The sequence below is a fragment of the Agelaius tricolor genome, unplaced genomic scaffold, assembly GCF_023055355.1.
Source record: "Agelaius tricolor isolate 1412-34295 unplaced genomic scaffold, bAgeTri1.0.p SCAF_19, whole genome shotgun sequence".
Classification (NCBI taxonomy): Eukaryota; Metazoa; Chordata; class Aves; order Passeriformes; family Icteridae; genus Agelaius; species Agelaius tricolor.
The window spans coordinates 14099621-14120850 of record NW_027269279.1 but is presented as its reverse complement, the minus strand read 5'-3'; the positions used below and the strand labels follow the sequence as shown (position 1 = coordinate 14120850).

General features: G+C 42.4%; 1 protein-coding gene across 7 annotated transcripts in view; it reads left to right on the top strand.

The window, feature by feature from the left end:
- The window catches only part of CREBBP (CREB binding protein), a 97926-nt gene that overhangs the window by 58354 nt on the left and 18342 nt on the right, over positions 1-21230 (top strand). For 2 of the 7 annotated variants that reach the window (XM_071444441.1, XM_071444436.1), the window contains 16 exons: positions 58-204; positions 659-776; positions 3240-3432; positions 3539-3592; positions 4776-4900; positions 5429-5617; positions 7039-7458; positions 8070-8249; positions 8477-8663; positions 12479-12597; positions 12798-13037; positions 13509-13597; positions 18273-18383; positions 19068-19124; positions 20306-20383; positions 20861-20928. In XM_071444441.1, coding sequence (XP_071300542.1) covers positions 58-204; positions 659-776; positions 3240-3432; positions 3539-3592; positions 4776-4900; positions 5429-5617; positions 7039-7458; positions 8070-8249; positions 8477-8663; positions 12479-12597; positions 12798-13037; positions 13509-13597; positions 18273-18383; positions 19068-19124; positions 20306-20383; positions 20861-20928 — 2375 coding nt within the window. The remainder of the gene's footprint in view (positions 1-57; positions 205-658; positions 777-3239; positions 3433-3538; positions 3593-4775; positions 4901-5428; positions 5618-7038; positions 7459-8069; positions 8250-8476; positions 8664-12478; positions 12598-12797; positions 13038-13508; positions 13598-18272; positions 18384-19067; positions 19125-20305; positions 20384-20860; positions 20929-21230) is intronic. The other 5 variants (XM_071444439.1, XM_071444437.1, XM_071444440.1 and 2 more) reach the window with 5 other exon arrangements.

The window sequence follows — 21230 nt, the reverse complement described above, 5'->3', positions numbered from 1 at the left end:
CCTATAACAAAACTCTGCATTCTGGTATTTTAACAGTCCCTTTGCTTTTTATTTCAGCCCACTAATGAATGATGGCACAAACTCTGGCAATGTTGGAAACCTCAGCTCAATGCCAACGGCTGCACCTCCTTCGAGTACCGGGGTAAGGAAAGCATGGCATGAACATGTCACTCAGGACCTGCGCAATCATTTAGTGCATAAACTGTAAGTATTCACCAAGGCTGCCTTTTTCCTCAATGCTTTTAAAGAATTTCAATACAGTACTTGTGCTATTAAGCTGAAAAGAAAGTTATCAGTAGTGGTTCTCAGGTGCTGGGCCACTCAGGATGAGTTGTTACTTTTAATTCTCCTCTTCAGTTTGTTCTTCGTGCTCATTAAGGAGTGGGCATGGAATTAGTTTCTATTGCTAGTAAATTTGCTCTGCTGTGGTGAACAGTTATTTAGACTCCAGACTGTTAAGCCTCACTTTATTTTCATCATTAAATTTGTTTTAATCTTGTGAGAAATAGTAAAATACTAATTTTTTAACCATTTTTATATGCTTTTATATATCTGGTGTGTAAGGAAACATCCAGGGTGATTATCATAAAGCTGTATACTGATTTTGGGGTTTTTTTTCTGAAGATCTTTTTCTATTATTGTTGCTGTGTCCTTGCAGTGTCCAAGCCATCTTCCCCACTCCTGATCCAGCAGCACTGAAGGATCGCCGCATGGAGAACTTGGTGGCTTATGCCAGGAAAGTGGAAGGAGATATGTATGAATCTGCTAATAGTAGGGTATGTTGTTCAGTCCAACATGTCAAAGAACAGTAGTATCACAAATCTTAGAAGTGTAAAGAAAACCACAGAGAATCATTTCCCTCTTCATGGGGAAAGTCGTGTTTTCAGTCTGTGACAGTGTTTGTGTAGTCCCAAGCCATGTGATTTATGTCACTCCAAGCTAATTCAGCTGGAGACACCACCTCCATCCCTACTTGCATCCTCCTGAAATGCAAGAAGCTTGGAGCACAGCTTGCAGTTCTTGATGTTTCCCTTACTGACTTCCTCCCTTTTTGGCAGTCTGTGTAAGCAGTAGTTTTAAATTTTTTTAATGTCTCTTTACCACTGGAGGTTTTCTCTAGGACCCAGTGCTGTTCCACTGCTTACCTTCCACCTGTACTGATGGAAATAATTCTCCTCTACTCTGCAGCACCAGGAGTAGTTGGGCTAAGACATAAGAAGTCAGTTTGGCTTCTTTGTGGATGGGAAAAAAACCCAGAATTGCTGTTGTAGCTCACAAATTTTGCTCTGTCTGCACAGAGATGTCAGCTCAGATCTCTTTTACTTGAAGGGAGCAAAGCCCTGTTGATTGACAGGCTGAAGATATGACATGGTGGTAATTCTACCCTGAAGGAACCACTCCCTGGAAGTTTTCATTGGGAAAAGACAACAATAGTAGTGCCAGTAGTAACAGCCAGCAAGATCCTACCTGATCAGAAACTTGAGATCCTTTCTTAAACAAGGGAGGAGCTCTAAAGAGAGCAGTGGCATTTCTGGTGATAATCAGCTGATCCAGTCAGACCCCTCTGCCTCTCTCAGCCCAGCTGCCAGAAGAGCTGGAGATGGAAATGCAGGTTTTATTCCCTAGAGGCAGAGAGGCAGGGGCCATTCTTGCAGTGCTGGTCAGTAACCACATTGTATCCTCCTGGTAGCTACAAGGAGGAGACAATGTTTACAAGGAGGGCTGGGGTGTGCTCAGCTGTGGTTACCCTGGCAGCTTTGGAGAGCAATTTTAGGTAGAAGGAGGATTTCATGGTCACACCTGGCTGTCTAAATGCCTTCTCAGTAAGGATGAGCATAGCAAACTCCTGATTGTAAAATGAAATGCCTTCTGACAGACAAACACCTAGAAATATCTTCTCCTCACCCCTCAAAGCAGCTGTCAGAGCCTCCTGGCCAGAAGTTTCTGTTATTGGAATTTATCTAATGTATTTGGCTGCAAGCAGCAAACTTGGAAGAAGGCAGTAATTCAGAATGTGTTAACGATGCCATGAGGAATTGCATCCTTCCTTTTGAGGAGCTCCCATTCTACTTTGACACTGAAAAGCACATTAGTAAGAGGCATCACTGTAAGGAGTTTAATGCTGTTCTAGCAGTGTGGGCTCCTTGTGAACACAGCCTTTGCAGGAGTCTTTGCAGTGGGGAAGCAGCACAATATTAAATTTACAAATAGGAGCTTACAACTGAAGTGGCTTGAGCAGGAGAAGGGGTGTAAAACTTTTAAACTGGGCAGCACAAAATGTCTGCACTGATTTTTGAGAAACTGAGAAGTGACCTGAAAAACAAAGCTTTATATTGCATGACTGGACTTCCTTAACAAGGCTTCTGAGGAATATATATCTCATATTAAGTTTTCAGAAATTAATTAAATCCTGCTGTAATAACAAATTCTGTGCTCTGTGTAACCCTGGCTTCTAAGAGCATGGTGGCCCCACAAATAAAATGTAGCCTTGAGGGTTTGTGGGGGTATTTTGCCTTTAACAGGTGCATAAGCACATGGCAGATGTGTGTCCAGCAATTCTTGACAGGTAGAATTGTCTATGTGGTGTGCACTGTGACTGTCTTATTGGATCTGTTGTCAGTGTGGGTTGAGTAAAATGGATTTTTCATCTTGTACAGATATAGTGTTTACTTGTCTCTGCCTGAACTATTTTTCACTGAATTTTCTCCATTCCTTTGAGGTTTTGTCTGGTTTTGTTTATCCCTTGCCATGATTGTTGATAGACTCTTTAGGAAAAGAGCAGTTCCTTTCTTTATGTAAAAATTGATCTGTGCTTAACATCTGTCCTGTAACACTGTGCTGGGAATATCTTCTTCTTTTGTCTGTGAATTAGTGGAAATGTTCATTATGAAAATAACATTTAAAAATCATTAACACCTTGAAACTAAATGACAGCTTCCTGGGTTTTGCTGAAGCAACAGAGAACTTCCAGCCTTCTCCTTTGCCTGCTAATTTACTCAGAGTAGGCATGCAGGGTAGCCATAAACAAGTGTAATTTCTGGAAGCTTTTGTTTTTTCCTGTTCTGCATTAAAGCAGAAAAGACTGTCTTAATTTACAGGATTCTGAAAAGAAATATTTCTTTTTCAATTAGGCAGGTGTATACATTAAAAACCAAAACAAACTCAAAACCAGATGATAGTATTTAGGTAGACTGAATGAGTTTTGCTGCTGCTGATTACTCTTGGTTTTTCCCTTTTAGGATGAATACTATCATTTATTAGCAGAGAAGATCTATAAGATACAAAAGGAGCTGGAAGAGAAGAGGAGGTCTCGTCTCCATAAACAAGGGATGCTGGGGAACCAAGCAGCCTTACAGACCCCTGGGCCCCAGCCCCCAGGGATTCCCCAGGTGGCTGCTGCCATGGGCCAGGCACAGCCCGTCAGGCCACCCAGTAAGTGCTGCTGGAGCTGCCTCTCAGGACTCTCTGGACTTCAGTTAATGCTGAGCTTGTGTTTCAAACTGGTTTTGCTGACCTTTCTTGTGTTTGTGTGTTGCAGATGGGCCTATGTCCATGCCAACCGTGCCTATCAGTCGTATGCAGGTTTCTCAAGGTATCTGTTTTCCTCTCTAATTGCAATTTGTGGCTTCAAAATAATTGTTGGGGTGGGAAAGGTGATCTTATGTTGGGGTTTTTGGGTTTTGGGAGGGAGGAACTACAGGGGCTGCCTTTTTTTCAGCATTGCTCTGTGTCAGGGCAGTGCTAACAGTATGGATCCAGCACTTTGCTGGGGATTGGGAATTAATTCAGTGCTTCCAAAGAGAGGACAGCTCAAGCAAGAATACTGTGGATAATCTCATTTAAAAGACTATAAAGGGAGAAGGATGTTGGCATGTTTTCATCAGTTAATTAGCCAAAAATACACCTGTAGCTGGAAACACAGCACATTAGTCCAACATCTGTGTAACTAATGATAGCCTTTCTTGGTTTCTGCTGGAAAGTGCATCTAAAAAAGCCTTGGAGCTTGTTCACAACACTTGTTATTACTCACTGAGGCTGCTGTGAGCTCATGGGTGGATTTTTCCCAAAAAACAAACCCATTTCTTTTAGGTGCTTCAGCTTCCTTTAAAGAAGTGTCCTCAGCTATTTTTTCTTGGTTCAGAGTTAGTACTAAGTCAAAATTTGTGTTGAAATGTCCTTGGGAAATAAAATAATTTTAAAATTCATTTGAATAGGAGAACAAGTTGATAACAAGTATAGCTCCATAATTACAGCTTTAGACAAGTTTTTTGGAGGGACTCAATGGTTTGTATGAAAAGCACAACCCCTGTTAAAGCATTTTGCCAACTTTTGTCCTGATTTGAGGCTTGGAGTTGCCTTCATACATCCCATATGTATTTTTATCATATTTACTTCAACCATTTCAGGTTGAATAAGACAACCTTATTTCATGTCTGAATAAGACATTGCTGTTTCAAAGCAAATGCCTGATTTTAAGAAACCATCTTAAGGTATTATTTATAAATAGCATCCTGTTTCTGCAGATCATCCAGCATCTACTCTTCATCTCTTGCATTTAATTGTTTTTTTAAACACCAAAAATTGTATTTCACCCTAACTAGCATTGTTCTAAACACTTCTTCCATCCTGATTTGTCTGTTAAGTCAAGTAACCAAAAGACAAAGCGCAGGGCGGTCGAATTGCAGTCATAATATCTGTTAATTTTTTAGTAGAATATAGATCCATCAATTGTGCTGACTTGTTCCTAATGAGTTGTTTTGGGGGTGCATTTGCAGGAATGAATCAGTTTAACCCCATGTCCATAGGGAATGTACAGATGCCCCAAGCACCGCTGGGACCGCGGGCGGCGTCTCCGATGAACCACCCGGTGCAGATGAACAACATGGGCGCCGTGCCCGCGGTTCGTACCCCACACCCTGACACCCCAGCCCACCCCAGCCCCCTGGCACTGCTGCAAACCGTGGGATCCTTTCATGGGAATGCAGCAAGTGGGACAGGCTTTTATCGAGGAGTTTGTTTGCAATATTTACTTGTTCCAATAACACCGCCCGTGCCACAGGTGCAGTAATCCCCAGCAATCTGTGGAAGAGCATCTCCTGTCTTTGCAGTATATAAACCTTCTTTGTTCCCACATGAAAACATGTTTTTATTCTTTAGAAAAACAAAAATATTTTTAGTTTCCTTGGATTCTCTCTGTCAACCCAGGGAACAAAACAGAGTTAGCACTCTGAATGTTACCTGTTAAAAATAGTGAATGCTGTGGAGCAAATGCTGAAGTTTTGGGCATATGCCCACTTCCAGTTAGTGTAATTAAGCCAATTTTCCTTTTTTTTTTTGTCCTATCTTTTGATTGTTTTCAGTGTATTTTTCCTTTGTCCTGTTCCATAGTACTAAATGGTAATTAGTTAATCTGGGTGTTCATTTTCAGATGGCAATGTCTCCTTCCCGAATGCCTCAGCCACAGAACATGATGGGAGCTCATTCCAACAACATGATGGGTCAGGCTCCTACCCAGAACCAATTCCTGCCCCAAAACCAGTTCCCAGCATCCACTGGAGCTATGAATGTGAACAATGTGGGCATGGGTCAGTCAACAGCCCAGGCCGGGGTGGCACAGGTGAGATGGATTCTCTAAGATTTATTTGCTCTTTATTGTTTTGCTCTGATTTATTTACTTGACTTATTTGTTTCTTTGTATTTCTCTATCCATTTTTGATGTAGTCAGCCCAATTTTGGGGGACCCTGGGTTCCATCTGCCTTCTTCAGAAGCTCTTACATAACTTATCGACATCTGTTAATGGGGGCGCAACGCCCTGCTAGTCCTGATTTAAATCCCTTAAAAATGCATGCTGAGGAGATTTTAGGGGAAATATCAGAAATCAGTTTATGGGATGCCTATGAACATATGTTTGGTCTCTGTGTGGACCAGAGTAGCTAACTTTAAATCTAAGATTATAATAAAGTGCTTGGGCAAGATCTTCTAAAATTTGTTTTAACTTCTTTGCTTCTGGAGAAAAAATTGTTGGGTTTTTCCTGTAACATTTTTCTGTTGCAGTAGTGGTCAGTGAAGTAGCAGCTGTGCTTATGATGCCAAAGTGTCTACTTTTCCAGAGGGAAAGGCTTGTTGTTTAACTCAGAGCCCAAGTAATTTAGGCTAGTTAAAACCTCCAGAGTTCTGAGAGATTACTTAGATCAGGTTATGAAGGGCTCTGTCGAGTCAAGTTTGGAATATGTTCAGGATGCAATATCTACAGTTTCATGGGCCCCTGGCTCAGTTCTTTGACTGCCTTTGTGGTGAACATTTTTTTTCCCAATGTATTTACTTCCATAAAACTGCCTCTGTAAAGACAATATAGAAGTGTGTTTTAAATTTGAAACCTCATCTGCAGGAAATTAACTGATTTGTATTTCTAAGAGTAACAGTTGCATTTGAGGATGGAGTATTCTTTTTTATCACCAGTCATCTGATGCAATCTTCAGTAAAATGTATCACTTAAAGGTTTAAGTACACATCCAGAGTACTTTATTGTTGCTGCTCTGAAAAACAAATCCCAGGTTTTCTGAGGCATCTTGAGCAGTTTAATTAGAATTAAAGAGAAAACAAAAAGATTCTTCTTAAGTCTTGCTCTGTCAACACCAGCATTAAATGTGTTGACCTGCCCTCTAAAGCAGAGCTGCATCAGAGTCCTGGCCTAAAAATGGGTATTTGCTCAAAACCATTTTGTGTCAAAGCCTGACCTTTGCCCAGCTAATGGCACGATTGAGAGGCTGCCTGTGGGTTTCTGTGTTACTGGCATTGGGAGGATTCCCTCTCTGTGGCAGTGAAATTAATGCAGGACCTGCATAGCACAACTGGATCTGGGAGCAAGGTCCTTGAGAGCTGATGGCAGCGATGACAGAAATCAGAGCAGTCACTTGCAGCAGCATTTGTGGCTGATCTGCTTGCACTGACAGCATCCTGTCAGAGGAGGCTTCAGGGCTGTGATTGAAGGGATAAATGTAATTCCAGGCTCTGTAAGACTCTCTGTCTCTCCCCAGCAGGGGCAGGTTCCCAGTGCTGCTCTTCCCAACTCCATGAACATGCTGGGGCCGCAGAGCGGGCAGCTGCCGTGTCCCCCGGTGAGCCAGCCCCCCCTGCACCAGAGCACGCCTCCCGCGTCCTCTGCAGCCGGGATGGCACCCATGCAGCACCCAACCCCCCCGGGAATGACTCCTCCCCAGCCAGCAGCGCCCACCCAGCCATCCACGCCGGTCTCGTCCTCGGGACAAACTCCGACCCCAACGCCGGGCTCTGTTCCCACGGCCACGCAGACCCAGAGCACCCCCACGGGGCAGACTGCGGCCCAGGCCCAGGTGACACCGCAGCCACAGACCCCTGCCCAGCCCCAGTCTGTGCCAACCCCGCAGCCAGCCCAGCAGCAGCCAACATCTGTGCAGGCACAGCCACCTGGCACTCCAGTAAGTACCAGCCAGGCCCCCGTGCCTTGTGTCGTGACATGCCATGAGTGTCCCTGTCTGTAGCACCATGTCCTGAATGTGTAGAGCCCATAGCTGTCCATAGCAGCTTGTGCTTTAGGCCAGGGGGTTGGTTAGAGCTGTGTCAAATGTGTGTGTTCAGATGTTCTCAGCATTGTGTGAAGGAGGGGGGGTTGAATGGCTGGACTGCTCAAAGTTAAATTGGCAGCAGTGTGCAGAAAGATGAGGTGTAACAGGCCTAATGCTCTGTTTGGCCATAATCAGAATCTTTTCTGATCCTGAGATTTGCATCGATTTTTTCCTTTTAAGATACAGCCAGGGCAAATGCACGTTTCAAGGAATGTACAGTGTTTTACTGGGCAGGTGTTTTCTCTGTAAAAGAAGCCTCTTTGGGGCAGAATTTTTCCTTGGCTTCTCCTCTGTAAAGCAGAGTTATTAAATGTGTAATATCAAAACTTGGCTACAGTGACCTGTATCCATGTTCTGCACTGTTGTAGAATATCATCTCATGTCTCTTTTGTGCTGTTCATTTTTAGTAAAGGAAAATATTTCTATATATGCAGTGTCTTTCTTTTGTACTGTTTTTACAACAGCTATCCCAGGCAGCAGCTAGTATTGATAACAGGGTCCCCACCCCTGCCTCAGTTGCTAGTGCTGATACGAATTCCCAGCAACTAGGACCAGATGCACCAATGCTAGAAAGCAAATCAGAAGTTAAAACTGAAGAAACTGAGCCAGAGACTAGTGAGACACAAGTGGAAGCTAAGACTGAGGTAAATGAGATTCTCTACAGCTTAACTGAAAGCAGTGATAGATATAAAAGCACTTAATGATGTGTCTGACTCGGTGAGCTAAGGGGCGAGAGGAGGGTCGTTACTGCAAAGTAACTCCTGAGGAAAGCCATGGATGGAAAGTGCTTCAACAGTCTCAAACTAATATTTTGATGGCTGAAGTTTGGGTTGTAGATGTAACAGTACCTCTTGTTGCATCCTTTCTTAAGGTGGAGGAGGACTTACAAGGAACTTCACAAATAAAAGAAGAAACAGATGGAACGGAACTGAAGCAAGAGCCAATGGAGATTGAAGAAAAGAAGCCTGAAATTAAAACAGAGGCTAAAGAGGAAGAGGAGAGTGGCACTAATGGAACCACTTCACAATCCACATCACCATCTCAGCCCCGCAAGAAAAGTACGTGTGTGAGCACTGAGTTCCCCTGTGTGCTGTGCTTTCACTAACATTTGTTTTCCACAGTCTCAGCTCCTGTTGGGAGGTTTGTTTTACACTTGTGTTTCCAGCACGTGGAGCTCTGGGAGATCAATACTCTGTAACTTAATTTTGAAAGTAGCATTCCTCATTCCTTTAATGTTACATGAATCAGGTGAGAAAAGCAAGTCACTGTGCCCTTGATCTCAGCAGTGCCTGCCCAGAAGGGCCAAGGCAGTAAGGCAGTGATTGCTGGAGGAATTAAATACATAAATCCCTCCCTGTACATCTTGGTGCTCTTTGAGGAGAGCTCAGTGCAGATAAGAGAGCTTTCAGTAACCAAGGATATCCAGTGCTTTTCTTCTCCTGTTAAGAGGCTGCACACAGCACCTTTATCCTGAGTTTTGCCAGTCACTTTTCTGAGAATCAGGCACTTGACCTCTCCTGAACCTGTGTTCCTCCTAGGCTGGACTGCTGCAAGAGGCTTAACATCTATTTTAGAGTCCTGTGTTTTCAGGACTTGAAAGTTTTCAGTGTAGTGTTCATTTGCTCAGCAGTCTCTTAAATTAAGCTGTAGTGTCAGCACAGATTGAGGTGTGACTGCATCTGTACTCAAGGGAACTTCATGGTGCTGCAGGTTATATAAATGTTTGGGTGCCTTCTGTTAGTAAGAAATAAATAAGATTATTAAAGCAGAAATACATTTCTCTGCTTGCAGTGCAGGCTTTGTGGCAGGCTGCAAGAGAAGTTTTCAGACTCAAAAACCTTAGCAGTTTTGAGACCTCTGGTTTTTAGTATCTGCTTTATTGAGGTGATGTTTTCTGTGGTCAGTTTTTAGTTTTCAACCAAAGGGAAGCTTTCAACATGCTGCAAATGTCAGAAAAATCTACATCTCCTTGATGTGCTTTGGGTTGCATTTGGTTACTAACCATAATCTTTTTGTAATAAATCACTATAAAACACATTTCCCTGCAGATTGATGTTTTCAGCTGGCAGCAGAATGGGGCACCCAAACGAGAGCCCACTGCAGAACCACCTGGCAGAGCCTTTTCCAACCCAAATGTAACACAGGGAGTGGAAAAAAAAGCTTATTAGCATTTCTGAGCCAGTGATATTCCCTGTGGAAGGAGTCACTGCTGCCTGGTAGGAATGTGCTTGCACAGGGAAGGTTCCTGCAGAGTCAGTTCAGGCTGGGTCACCACATATTCCAATTCCTCCTTTGGTGACACAATTTTATCTTGGAAGCTTTGTCACTGTGTATTGCAAAGCACGTGCTGTGTGGGCAGGTACAACCACAGACACGAGTTGAAAGGGTGGCATTTTCACACCAAGGAGTTTGTTCAATGTTAATTGAGCTTTGGTATTAAAATGCTGAATAAACCAAGAGGTATTGGGGAGTAATTACTGCCAAGTGTGCTGAAGACATAGGTGATATTTTAAAACTACTGAAGAGACTGATCAGGAGTTTTGCAAGGGGTTGCAGAAGTATTGGGAATTCTTCCTCCTTCCCATGCAGGCAGATTCCTGAGGGCCATCCCACAGCAGGCTGGGGCATAGCAGGCACTGAGGGGACTGTGTGCTATAATTCAGCAAGCAGAGCCTTTTTTTTGCCTTTTTTTTGCAAATCTAATGTGAGCAAGAAAGGGAGGTCACGGTTCCTTGCCTTGCAGTCTCAAAAACCCACTATAATACTCTTTTGGGCAGCTCCTGTCTCCTTGTGGCAGCTTTAATTTGACCTTGAAGATGAGTTTTACTGGTTTCTTCACTTCTTTGTAAGGCATAATGGAAAACTTGCAGGAGCTTGGGTTTGAGGTGTATTTGTGTGTGCTGTCCTTGTAATTTTGAAAATGTCTTATCTTCCTTTATGAATTTTCTCCTTAGTAATCATAAGCAGACTTGCCTTTGTTTGAAAAAGGCAAAAAACTTCAAAAGGTAGCATTGTACTGTTCTTTGGTAGGTTATACGTCATCGTGAGTCAGGCAAAGATCCCATTTTCTTTTTACCACCCACACACCCAAGACAAAATGGGATAACTGGATGCCAGCTCCTTGCAAAGGTCTTCAAGCTACTGGAGGAGAACTGAGAGCATTTAATTTTGGAAAAAGGAGAGTGGGAAAAACAAAACTTCCTTGTAAAATCCATGTACAGGGAGATGCTATGATCAAATGTGCTGGTATTAGTCATAGTCCTTAGAGGCAGAGCAGCTGAAGATGAAGGCAATGTTTCTGTATGTTTTTAGGTAAAGTAAGAAATTGAAATAACAACTGAATTTTCATTTTGATTTCTATTCAAACTTCAAAATGAAAGTGGGTTATAAACTTTATCAGCAAAGATAATTAGGCTGTAAGGAGCTTGGCAGAAGTCACAGTGGTTCTCTGTAGTTTGAGTTTAAAATAAGATTGGATTTACTTTGAAGGCTACTGTAGCTTAGTGCTATGTTATTATAGGAGAAAATTCTAAAAGCAGTGTCAAGCAGGTAGTCAGAATAGATTATTATAAGGTACTTTTTGACCTTTACTTTTCATTACATGAAATAATTCAGATTATGAACTATTATGAATCAGAGCAGTAGGGAATACTGTTCCTCATTAATGGAATTTAGTATTTATTTCTGTTCTTGAGGATCCCATAATATGATGTGCAAGAGTTGTTTATGAAACTTTGGAAATCTATAGTGGGGAAAAATGCCTGCATGTATGGGATTGAGAAATATGGAAGAGAATTGCCATTTTGTTGGGAGTGAGATTGTGGCAACAGCTGAAATGATCATACAACCAATGGGGTAGTGTCAGCTTAATTTGTCTTCCCCTTTTTTGTGTGTACTCTTTACAATCATGGATTTTGATCTAGATGTCCCAAAAAGCAATTTATATCATACCAAAATACCATTTGAGTGAGAAAAGCAATGATCAGCCTCAAAGGGGTCACTGAGCCCTGTTGATTCAAGTACTTTTAGCAGAATTAATTGCTCCATTTTATTGGTATTGTTCTCATTTCATCCAGGTAGATAAATATGAGATGCCATCCTGCTTTCCTTCCTTGTCTTTTTTTCTCAATGATAGGCATTCTTCCCTATTTAAAGACACCGTTCCTAAGGAAATAAATGTAATTACACTGCTGAGATGTTCAAAGAGCTCTCCAAGTTATCATTATTTTTCAGAAAATGTATTGCCTTTTTTTGTCCTTGTCAGCCACTCCTGAAAGAATCATGGCTGTTGCCATGCCACTGTTGCCAAGTGGTGGCATAGAAATCTGGAAGTATTAACACTTTGAAAATCAATTAAGGATCCATCAGAGCAGGACTGTTTGCACACCCTGGCCAGGAAAATTCCTGTGCCAGCTCTCAGGACATCTGGTCACTCTCTGTAGAGCTGGCTCCTCACCCCTGCCCACTGCAGTGGGTTTTGCTGGAGGAATCTTGGCTTGGAAATAGCGGGCAAGGTTAGAAGGGAGGGAGGGAAAATTCTGCTCAGTCTCTCCTTTGAGGAGAAAAGGTTCATTCATGTTGAAACAATTGATTTAATTTGATTCTGTGTAAGTTTTGAGGGTTTTTTTAATGCTACAGAATGTGTGTCATCATGGGCTGGAGTTGTTCTCATATCCCTATTTTGGGAATATCTCTGCTGTGATCTGAGTGAATACAAGGCTGTGTTTGCCTTTTGTAAGTGAGGGTTTGCTCTGATCAGGAAAACCCTTTGCAGAGTTTTACTTAATGTATTTCTTTGGGGTTTTTTTAGGGGAGTCAAGAGATTAGGAAACAAGGAGGGCAATTTTTTAACCTTTCTGACTTCCATTTCCAGTTTTCAAGCCCGAGGAGCTGCGCCAGGCCCTCATGCCCACCCTGGAGGCTTTGTACCGGCAGGACCCAGAGTCCCTTCCTTTCAGACAGCCTGTGGATCCCCAGCTTCTCGGGATTCCGGTGAGTTGGCATTAAAAAACTCCTATTAAAATATTCCCCTACTGGTTTGTTTATTAATTTATTTATTTTTAAGTCTTCTTCTATTTTATCTTTGCTCAGAGAAACATTTTCCCTTTTTTCAACATCTTGAAAAACCTATAAAATTTTAAAATTCATGTTTTTCACCTTAAAAAAAACAGGTTTTTTCGCTGTTTTTACAGGATTATTTTGACATTGTGAAGAATCCCATGGATCTGTCGACCATCAAGCGCAAGCTGGACACGGGGCAGTACCAGGAGCCCTGGCAGTACGTGGATGATGTGTGGCTGATGTTCAACAACGCCTGGCTCTACAACCGCAAGACTTCCCGGGTCTACAAGTTTTGCACTAAGCTGGCAGAGGTGTTTGAGCAGGAGATTGACCCAGTCATGCAGTCCCTGGGCTACTGCTGTGGGCGCAAGGTGGGTGCCCAGTGTCCCAGGGAGTTCTTCCCAACAGCCCAGCTGCAGTTAGCACACAAAGCTTCAGCTGGGGCACTTGGTTTTTGAAATAGAAATAGTGAATGGAAGGGTTGTGGAAAGTTTGGTTTTGTTATAAATATGTTCAGAGCTCAAAAGGTCAATAGCAGCTCTACCCTTCTGTTATTATCGTTGTGTTTTTCTCCCTCAGAGGACACCTTCTTTAGTTATAAGTAATATTACAATAATTCCCTGGTTTCCCATGTCCATAAAGCAGAGGTCAAAGGGCCAGCTGCTTTTAGAGCTGATGATTGCCACCAGATTGAGAGGGCTGTGCTGGTAAATTCACAATAGCTGCAAAAGTGTGATGGCCATGGCAGTGTCCTCTGGTAGCCACAACATCAGGTTTGCTTTGTAGCCCCCTGCTGAACAAAATCCCCCATTGTGAAGCTGCTTTTCTCCCTTGTTTTGCAGTATGAGTTCTCTCCCCAGACCTTGTGCTGCTATGGCAAGCAGCTCTGTACCATTCCCCGGGACGCTGCCTACTACAGCTACCAGAACAGGTGAGTCCCTGAATCCAGGATTTCCCTTTTTCAGGAAATCAGATCTCTTTTGAGTTCTCTGCACATACAGAGGATGAGGAGGAGCTTGAACTTTTCCTTTCCTTTGTCAGCCAAGTCAGGGAGAAGTTCTTTTTCAGTCTTTCCACGCTGTCCTTTTGCAGGTGACTCTTTGTTTTTCTGTGCTGCAGTGTGAGGCACTCTGTTCCTCAGTGCTTGCTCTTAGCCAGGCTGCCCCATGAAATGCTTCAGTGCAGGTCAAGTTGTCCATGTTTTCCATAAAATGAGGAGCAGGGCTGCAAAAAGGCACTGGGAAATCCTGTTACCTTGTTCTAGGAGAATTGGGAAAATATGCAGGTTTCTCTACAAGTTAGTGCCAGTTGATTGCAAGATTTATGTTTCCCCTTCCTAGTCTGTGCTTCATTATATTTAAATTAGCTTGGAAACAGCATTAAAAACTACGCAGAGACTCCATGAGAAGCTGTGAAAATTAAAATTTCTCTCATTTTTTAATTAATATTAGGACTTGTTGTTTCTATTATTACTAATAAACAATTGTTAGATTAATTTTCCATTTAATGCTTAAATCACCAGTGTTAAAATCACAAAGCAAACTCAAAACTTGGCTTTAATTTTGATTTCTTAGATGATGTGTGTCTTCCCCCCCAAATAAAATACACAATACAAATGGGCTGAGACAAAAGCTTTTTTTTAAATAGGGAAAAGGAAGTTATGAATTGCTTTCCAGAGGCTTGGCAGCCTCTAAGCCTTGCCAGCTGTGAAGTCTCAGAACCAATTCAGACTTCCAGCACTTGTATTTAATTTTTGGGCCATTCCTTCTCTCTAAACATGCTCTTGGGAAGCTCTCAGCCTGTAGATCCCCACTCTGGAGCAGCAAAATGTAGGAGAGGAAAATGTGTCATCCCACCTTGTGTGGGGGGCCTTGGGTGGCCTTGGAGAAGCAGAAAGTATTGACAGGCAGGAAAAAATTCATGAGCTCTCATAAAAGGTTTTATACAACCACTGTGGACTCTGAAAAGTCAGGCTAAAGAGAAATAAAACAATTAAAATGTGTTTAAATAGACACTTCAGTACTGGCATTGGGGAAAAATAACCCATACCCTTAAATGCTGGTAAAATTTAAAATCCTTTTCATATTATTCATTCTGCATTTGGAAAGAATAGTAACTTCAGATTGAATTGAAGAAGGGCTCATTCTTCTTTCAAAAGTGCCTTCCCAGTTTAAGTTTGTGTTAAATCATTTGGATTATTCCATGGAAGGCAAGGTTGGTCTCTAGCAAGAAGTCCAGGGTGAGTGGAGCAGAGGGTTCCCTGCACTGGGGGCTGTAATATTCCACTTTTCTGTCCATTATAAACAGGAAAGTCCATTTAAGTCATATTTTTCTGCTCATCCAGTTGCCTTGAGAAGGGGGTAAGGGTTTGTGGTTTGGTGTGGGGTTGAGTTCAGGAGGAGTGTGAAGTTTCCTCTTTCAGGCCCACTAAATGCAGTGATGAATGATTGGGCATTTCAAAAAGGGATTTCTAGAGATAATCACCATATTGTTTAGTAATAGTCCATTTTACATAGAAAGCCTTGTTCATCAGCTCTAAACCACTCAGATTTCCTGGGACACTGATCTTCAAATCTTACATGTTCTTAAACAAGTAATCAAGTGAAAAACAAATTCCATACTTCCAGCAGACCTTTAATTGGTCAAATGTTCTTGAATTTTCCATGTACAAGCAAGCAAAATTGCATGCACATAAAGTCCATGACTAAATTACAACTAAGAATATTTAGACACCATTGAATAAATGAGCTCAGGCACTACAGTTCAATCATTAAGTTAATTATTTGGTATAGAACTGTTCAGATTCCATAATAAGGCAGAAATTCAGGTTGAAGTGTTCAGAAAATGTGCTGCATGTGTGAATATCCAGTTGAGAAAACCAAGTGCTGCTTCAGGTCAATACTGCCATCCAGTTATGAATTTAGAATTGCCTTTGCACTTAATTACAGTGGGGAATTCACCTGTTCATGTGAGATTGAGCATTTGCTGGACTTTGGTGTTGAACCATAATGTTGCTCTTTAATAAACAGGAGTCCCCTGAACAGTCTGCATTTGAAAAGCTTTTCATGTTTGATGTGTTGCAATAAGTGCATTCTTTGGGGTTTCTCTGGCTGCTGTAACTACAATATTGTGTGTTTTTTATGGGTTTTGCTGAATATTTGTGGTGACATGCAAAAGGCAGGTCTCTGTTTCTGAGGGTCCACATCCATAATAAGTTAAAGCTATTGCTTCACCTTGGTTATTTTATGGACAAATGTTCATGATCTTTAGGTGATTCATTTTCACTGTACTTCAGTTTTTATTTCCTCATTTTAATATCATGGATTAAAGCTTAGAGTGCTTTGAAAGCCCATAAATTATTCTGAAAATGGATCAGAATTAACATTTTCTGGGACTGTTTAAATGTAGCAAATTATTAATAGGAGCCTTGGCCATGGATTTTTCTGGCTTCACTCTCCTGTATTTGGATCCTCCTGATTTTCAGTCCTTCCCAATCTGACTCTTAAAACGATGAGCAACTCTGTTAGTAAGGAAAATAGTGCTGGGGGTTTTTAATTTGAGAAAAAATTAAAGAAGCACATTATAGGAAAAAGAGAAATGGTGTGAAGGGTAAAAAGGATATAAACCTCTGAACCTCTTATGTTTGGATTTTAAAAAATTATTAGCTACTATGTTCTCAGTTTAGGGATGGGCTGTGAGGGGCAAGGGAAGTCAGTGGAAATGAGATGTTCTGTGTCTGTGCCCACTCCTGAAACCCTCCTCTCTAATAACCACAATGTATTTATCATGCCCAATGAGAAATTAGTGGAACACAGTTGTTTTTCTCCTGGCCTTGCTGTGTTGCATTCTCAGCTCCCAGAGCCTGGTTTTCCCTGGCAGGGAGATGTGTTTAATGCCAGGGAGTGCCCTAGGAGGAGCTGGGTGCAGTTTAAGGGGGGTCAGGCTGGCAGGGGCTCCATGGCAGTGGCACTGGGGTGGGGTGAACTGGAACCAGCCCTTCCCAGGGCTCCTCCTGCCCCTGCAGCTCCTGCAGCAGCCTCCAGGCTTCAGGGACGGCTGGTGGAGCATCTGCCCTGGCCAGGATGGCCCCAGTGTGTCCCAGCAGGAATTCTGATCCATCCATGCCATCAGGGCTGTCTGCAGGCCAGGAGCTCTCTGGGATTGCATTGAGGTGTCCGGGGTGGCTGAGGGGGCAGAGCTGCCCCATTGCTCAGGCTCCACCCTGGGCTTGTTGGTTCATTGTGGCCCTGAGTCCCTTGGTGCCTGTGACACTCCCACCCCACGGCTCTGGTGTCTGAGTACTAAACCTGCCTCGTTCTGTGCTGCCATCGCTGCTTCCACCCTCTCACTCTCCATAAAGCTCCTTTATTTTGATGATCCTTTGTGGCCTTCCTGCATTTTACAGCTGTGGCCTCTCTGTTACCTTTGTTCATGTGTGAATTCATATCCTTTCCAAACATTTAGCCTCCTTTTTTTTTATTTTTTTTTTTTATTTTAGTGACCCTGACAACTTTGGTTCCAGTTCATCTGAAACAAACAACCAAAAAAAAACCCAAAACAAAAACCCCACCAAACACACACCCCTTCCCCCCCTAAAATCCATGTAACCTTGATGTTATTTTATTTTTTCAAATGCAGATTGTATTTTCATAGAGTTGTATTCCAATTTACTCAGCTTGGTTTGGTAAACTGCAGAATTGGTTTTGCTGAGTATGACTTGGATTGGCTCTTGGTCTGGTGACCAAAAATTGTACCTAGCCTTATGTTCAATTTGTAAAGCTTAATTAATTCCACATCCTGAATGTACCTGATAAATATATTGTATGTATGTACAATATTTCATGTTGTTCACATATATACATATATTGTATTTATTTATATAAATGGCTGGAAACTCTGACCCATAATTGCATTTCTGTTAAATGTTTGTCTAGAGTATGGATTTGGTTTCATTTATATGAAAGAATGTTAGCTGAGCAATTGGTCACATTTAATCTTACAGTCAAATTTCAAATTTGTTGTTTTTATAGATTTTTTTTCAATATCAAGTGTTTCTGCTTTTGCAGTTCTGACTCACAATCAGTAAATGCTTTCAGCATATTTCCTAATTACTTTAATCTGTAATAAATGTGTCCTTAAAGCTTGTTGACAGGCTCCTTTTTACCCAAAGAAAACTCCATCAGTCACAAGCCTGGAATCAAAGAGAAATTTTTTTCCCTGAGCGATGCAAATCAAATCCAAATTCTTAAATCTGAAGCCTGTACAAAGGTAGCTCTTGGTGGCTACTGCCCAAACCCTGCCCAGCTTTGGGCAGTGAGGCCCAGCACTTGTTACAATGTGTGAAATGAGACCGAATGCTAATCTGTGCTTTGCCTTGGCTTTCTGCTCTGTGTTGTCTTGGTGTTTGCGTCTTACCTCTTACGTCTGTGCTGTTTGTTCCCTCCCCTGTTCTCTAATCCTGCCCTCCCCTCCCTCTGTGCCTCCTCATTGTCCACACTGACCCATCAATCAACCAACAACGTCCCCCCTTCCGTCGTGCTCCTGGTGATCTGCCCTGCCCTGGTTGGTGGCTCCGTGCTTGGGTGGCTGTGTTTGTGCTGGACCAGCTCACCCAAATATGGCCTTCTTGCTGACAGGTATCACTTCTGTGAGAAGTGTTTCACTGAAATCCAGGGGGAGAATGTCACCCTGGGTGATGACCCTTCCCAGCCTCAAACGTAAGTCTCTTCCTTTCCTCTGCAGCCTGAATTTTGGAGTGGGGCAGGGGGAGGGTGTCCTGGTTTGGGAGTAAAACCCAAGTGGGGGGGATCTGGGGGGAAATGCTTGATTCCTTCTTAGCAGGAGATTTATAGGGACAGGATTAAGAGCTGTTGGGTCTGTTACTGTGCCCAGCACTGCTGCCCGTTCCTGGGGTGGCAGACCCTGGATAATGGCTTTGGAGGGCAGCAGTGGAAGCTGTGTCAATAAATGTCACTAATCCATCACCTTTTCTAATGGAAAACTTCCATCTAATTCTGATATCTCACCTTTTGAAGCACAGCTTATGTTTCTAAAATCAAAGGCTTGCCTCTAACCTGGCCAGAAAAATCAGATTTGAGGCTTCTGAGCTGGTTTGGAAGGTGGCTGCTTTACTGACAGTAGCTTCCCTTGTTCTTTATGATTTTAATTTTATGTGTAGACTTGGGTATCTCCTGCTTTTCATTTACACAGAAAGTGAAATGGGAAAAATATTTTCTGTAGCTTAAAATACAGTTAACTGAATTGCTTGCTCTGACCAGAAAATAAATACTGAGATGCTTTCTTCAGACTTGAGGTTTGCTGCAATTCAGCAAAGCATGATATTGTCTGAGCCTCTGATGTGAAGGTGCTACTGAGTTTTCATATTAACTCTTTGTCTCTAGAACCATCTCAAAGGATCAGTTTGAAAAGAAGAAAAACGATACCCTGGACCCAGAGCCGTGAGTACCAGGCTGTTGTTTTCCTTCCCAAAATCTCTGTGCTTCCACTTGTCCTTCAGCCAGCAGGGCAGAAATGGGGCAGGGATTTAAGAACTCTTCTGTTCCCCATCCCTGCCCAAACAGACTGCAGAATCCTTCCCTAAAATTCATGGCACAGCACCCAAAGTTGATGTTGGATTTGTACCCCAGAGGAACACAGGAGCCTGTTCCACAGACAGTTCCTGGTTCTGTTACTGGGGTAAACCCAGGGGTGAGCCCTGCCAGGGCTGGGAATGGCCCTGCCTCCTCCAGAGCCTTTCACTCTGCAATCCTGGGGCACTTCTGCATTTTCCCCTGGTGGTTCTAAACCCCATTTTTCTCTTCCCTGGGTGCTGAGCCCACCCAAAGGCCGAGGCACAGCCTGTGTGAGCCTGGGGATGCCCAGCTGAACACGGGGCTGCTTTCCCTGCAGTGGATTTTATCAGCCTGCTCCATGTTCTCTGGCAGTTTGAGGCACATTTGATTCCTTTGCTTATCTTTGCAAATTCTAAAGAGAGCTCCTCCCCAGCCTGGAAGGCTGGACTGAGACAAACCCCAGTGCATTTGGCTCCTTAACCTGCCCTGCACTCTGCACTGGGAAAGCCTCTAACAGTTTTCCCATCCAAAAAAAGAATTCAGACATACAACTTTTTGACCAGAGAACAAAAGATAAAAACAAGACTACAGCAGAGCCATGCAGGCAAAGACAAGTTAATACATGGTTTTTTGGCAGGGTGGCTCATGAATGACTAGTTCATTTACAGTAAGTTGAGCAACCATTTATTCAGCTTGTGGTTGTTGCAGCAATTCAGAATTAAATCTGTGGAGGTATTGTTGAGAATTCTGTGAAACTGGGATTCTGCTTGGAAGAGGATAGAAAAGATCCAGAAAAAGTTGTGCATGACAGCCCCTTTCAGATTTTTAAACCAGCACATTCTGCAATTTATATATAGGTATAGATGTATATGTATAACTTGCACATGGATTGATAGATGTACATCTGAATCTATTCTGAGTATTTTTTTAAACTTAGATGTAAGTTGGACCTGATGAAATTGATTCAGCTCTTAGCAGAGGATTGGCAACTCCTTCTTTCATTCTGAATTCTGGAAAATTCCTTACCTAACACCAAAGGTAATTTACTGCTGGTTTTTTCTCTTCAGGTTTGTTGACTGCAAAGAATGTGGTCGGAAGATGCACCAGATTTGTGTGTTACATTATGATATTATTTGGCCTTCAGGGTAAGAGATGTTTGTTAGTTTTTTACCCCTTGTATAATGAGACTGATGGAGTTTATGTAATTAAAGACTTTCTGCCTTTGTTCTTTAATATGTGGGCACAGCCTTTTAAAGAACTGGGTACAAAGGGACAAAGCATTTCTGAATAAAATACTTTTTTGTGGGTTGGGGTCTTAGTTCAGTATATTCAGATGAAAATGATATATTCATCCACACAGATTTCTGTGGTTTCTTTCTAACTCTTAACCAAGGGCAGCTGGCTGGAGGGGAGTTTGTGTGCACAGAACACAAATGCAGGTGTAACTGCTTGGCAGAGTTAAACCAGCTTTAAATCCCTCAAAAATGGAGTGAAATAAGTTGTTCAAAGCCAGGAAAAAATATATTGTACTCTGACATTTAAATTACATGTTCAAACATTGGGTTTAAGCTCACCAATAATGGGTTTATGCTAAATTTTTGGCTTTTTTTTTTCCTCGATAGGTTTGTCTGTGATAATTGTCTGAAGAAAACTGGTAGAACACGCAAAGAAAACAAATTCAGTGCTAAAAGTGAGTTTGGTATTCCTGTTTTTATCTTCATCTTCTCCCTGCCACCCCTAATGGGTTTTTGATTGAGACTTTGTGTTGTCATGACAGACAGCCCAGGAACATTTGCAAAATGGGGAGCAGCATAGCCTGAGGCTGTTGGAATTTTAATCAACATTTGAAAGCCCTGCTGTTCATGTGTTTGTGGTCAGTCTTGTTGCTGCTCGGTGTGTTTGACATCTTTGTCATTATTTCCTAGGGTTAAAAGCAGAAAGGGACAAATAGGAGGAGCACAGGGCTGTGTGTGCTTCACTGCTGCATTCAGC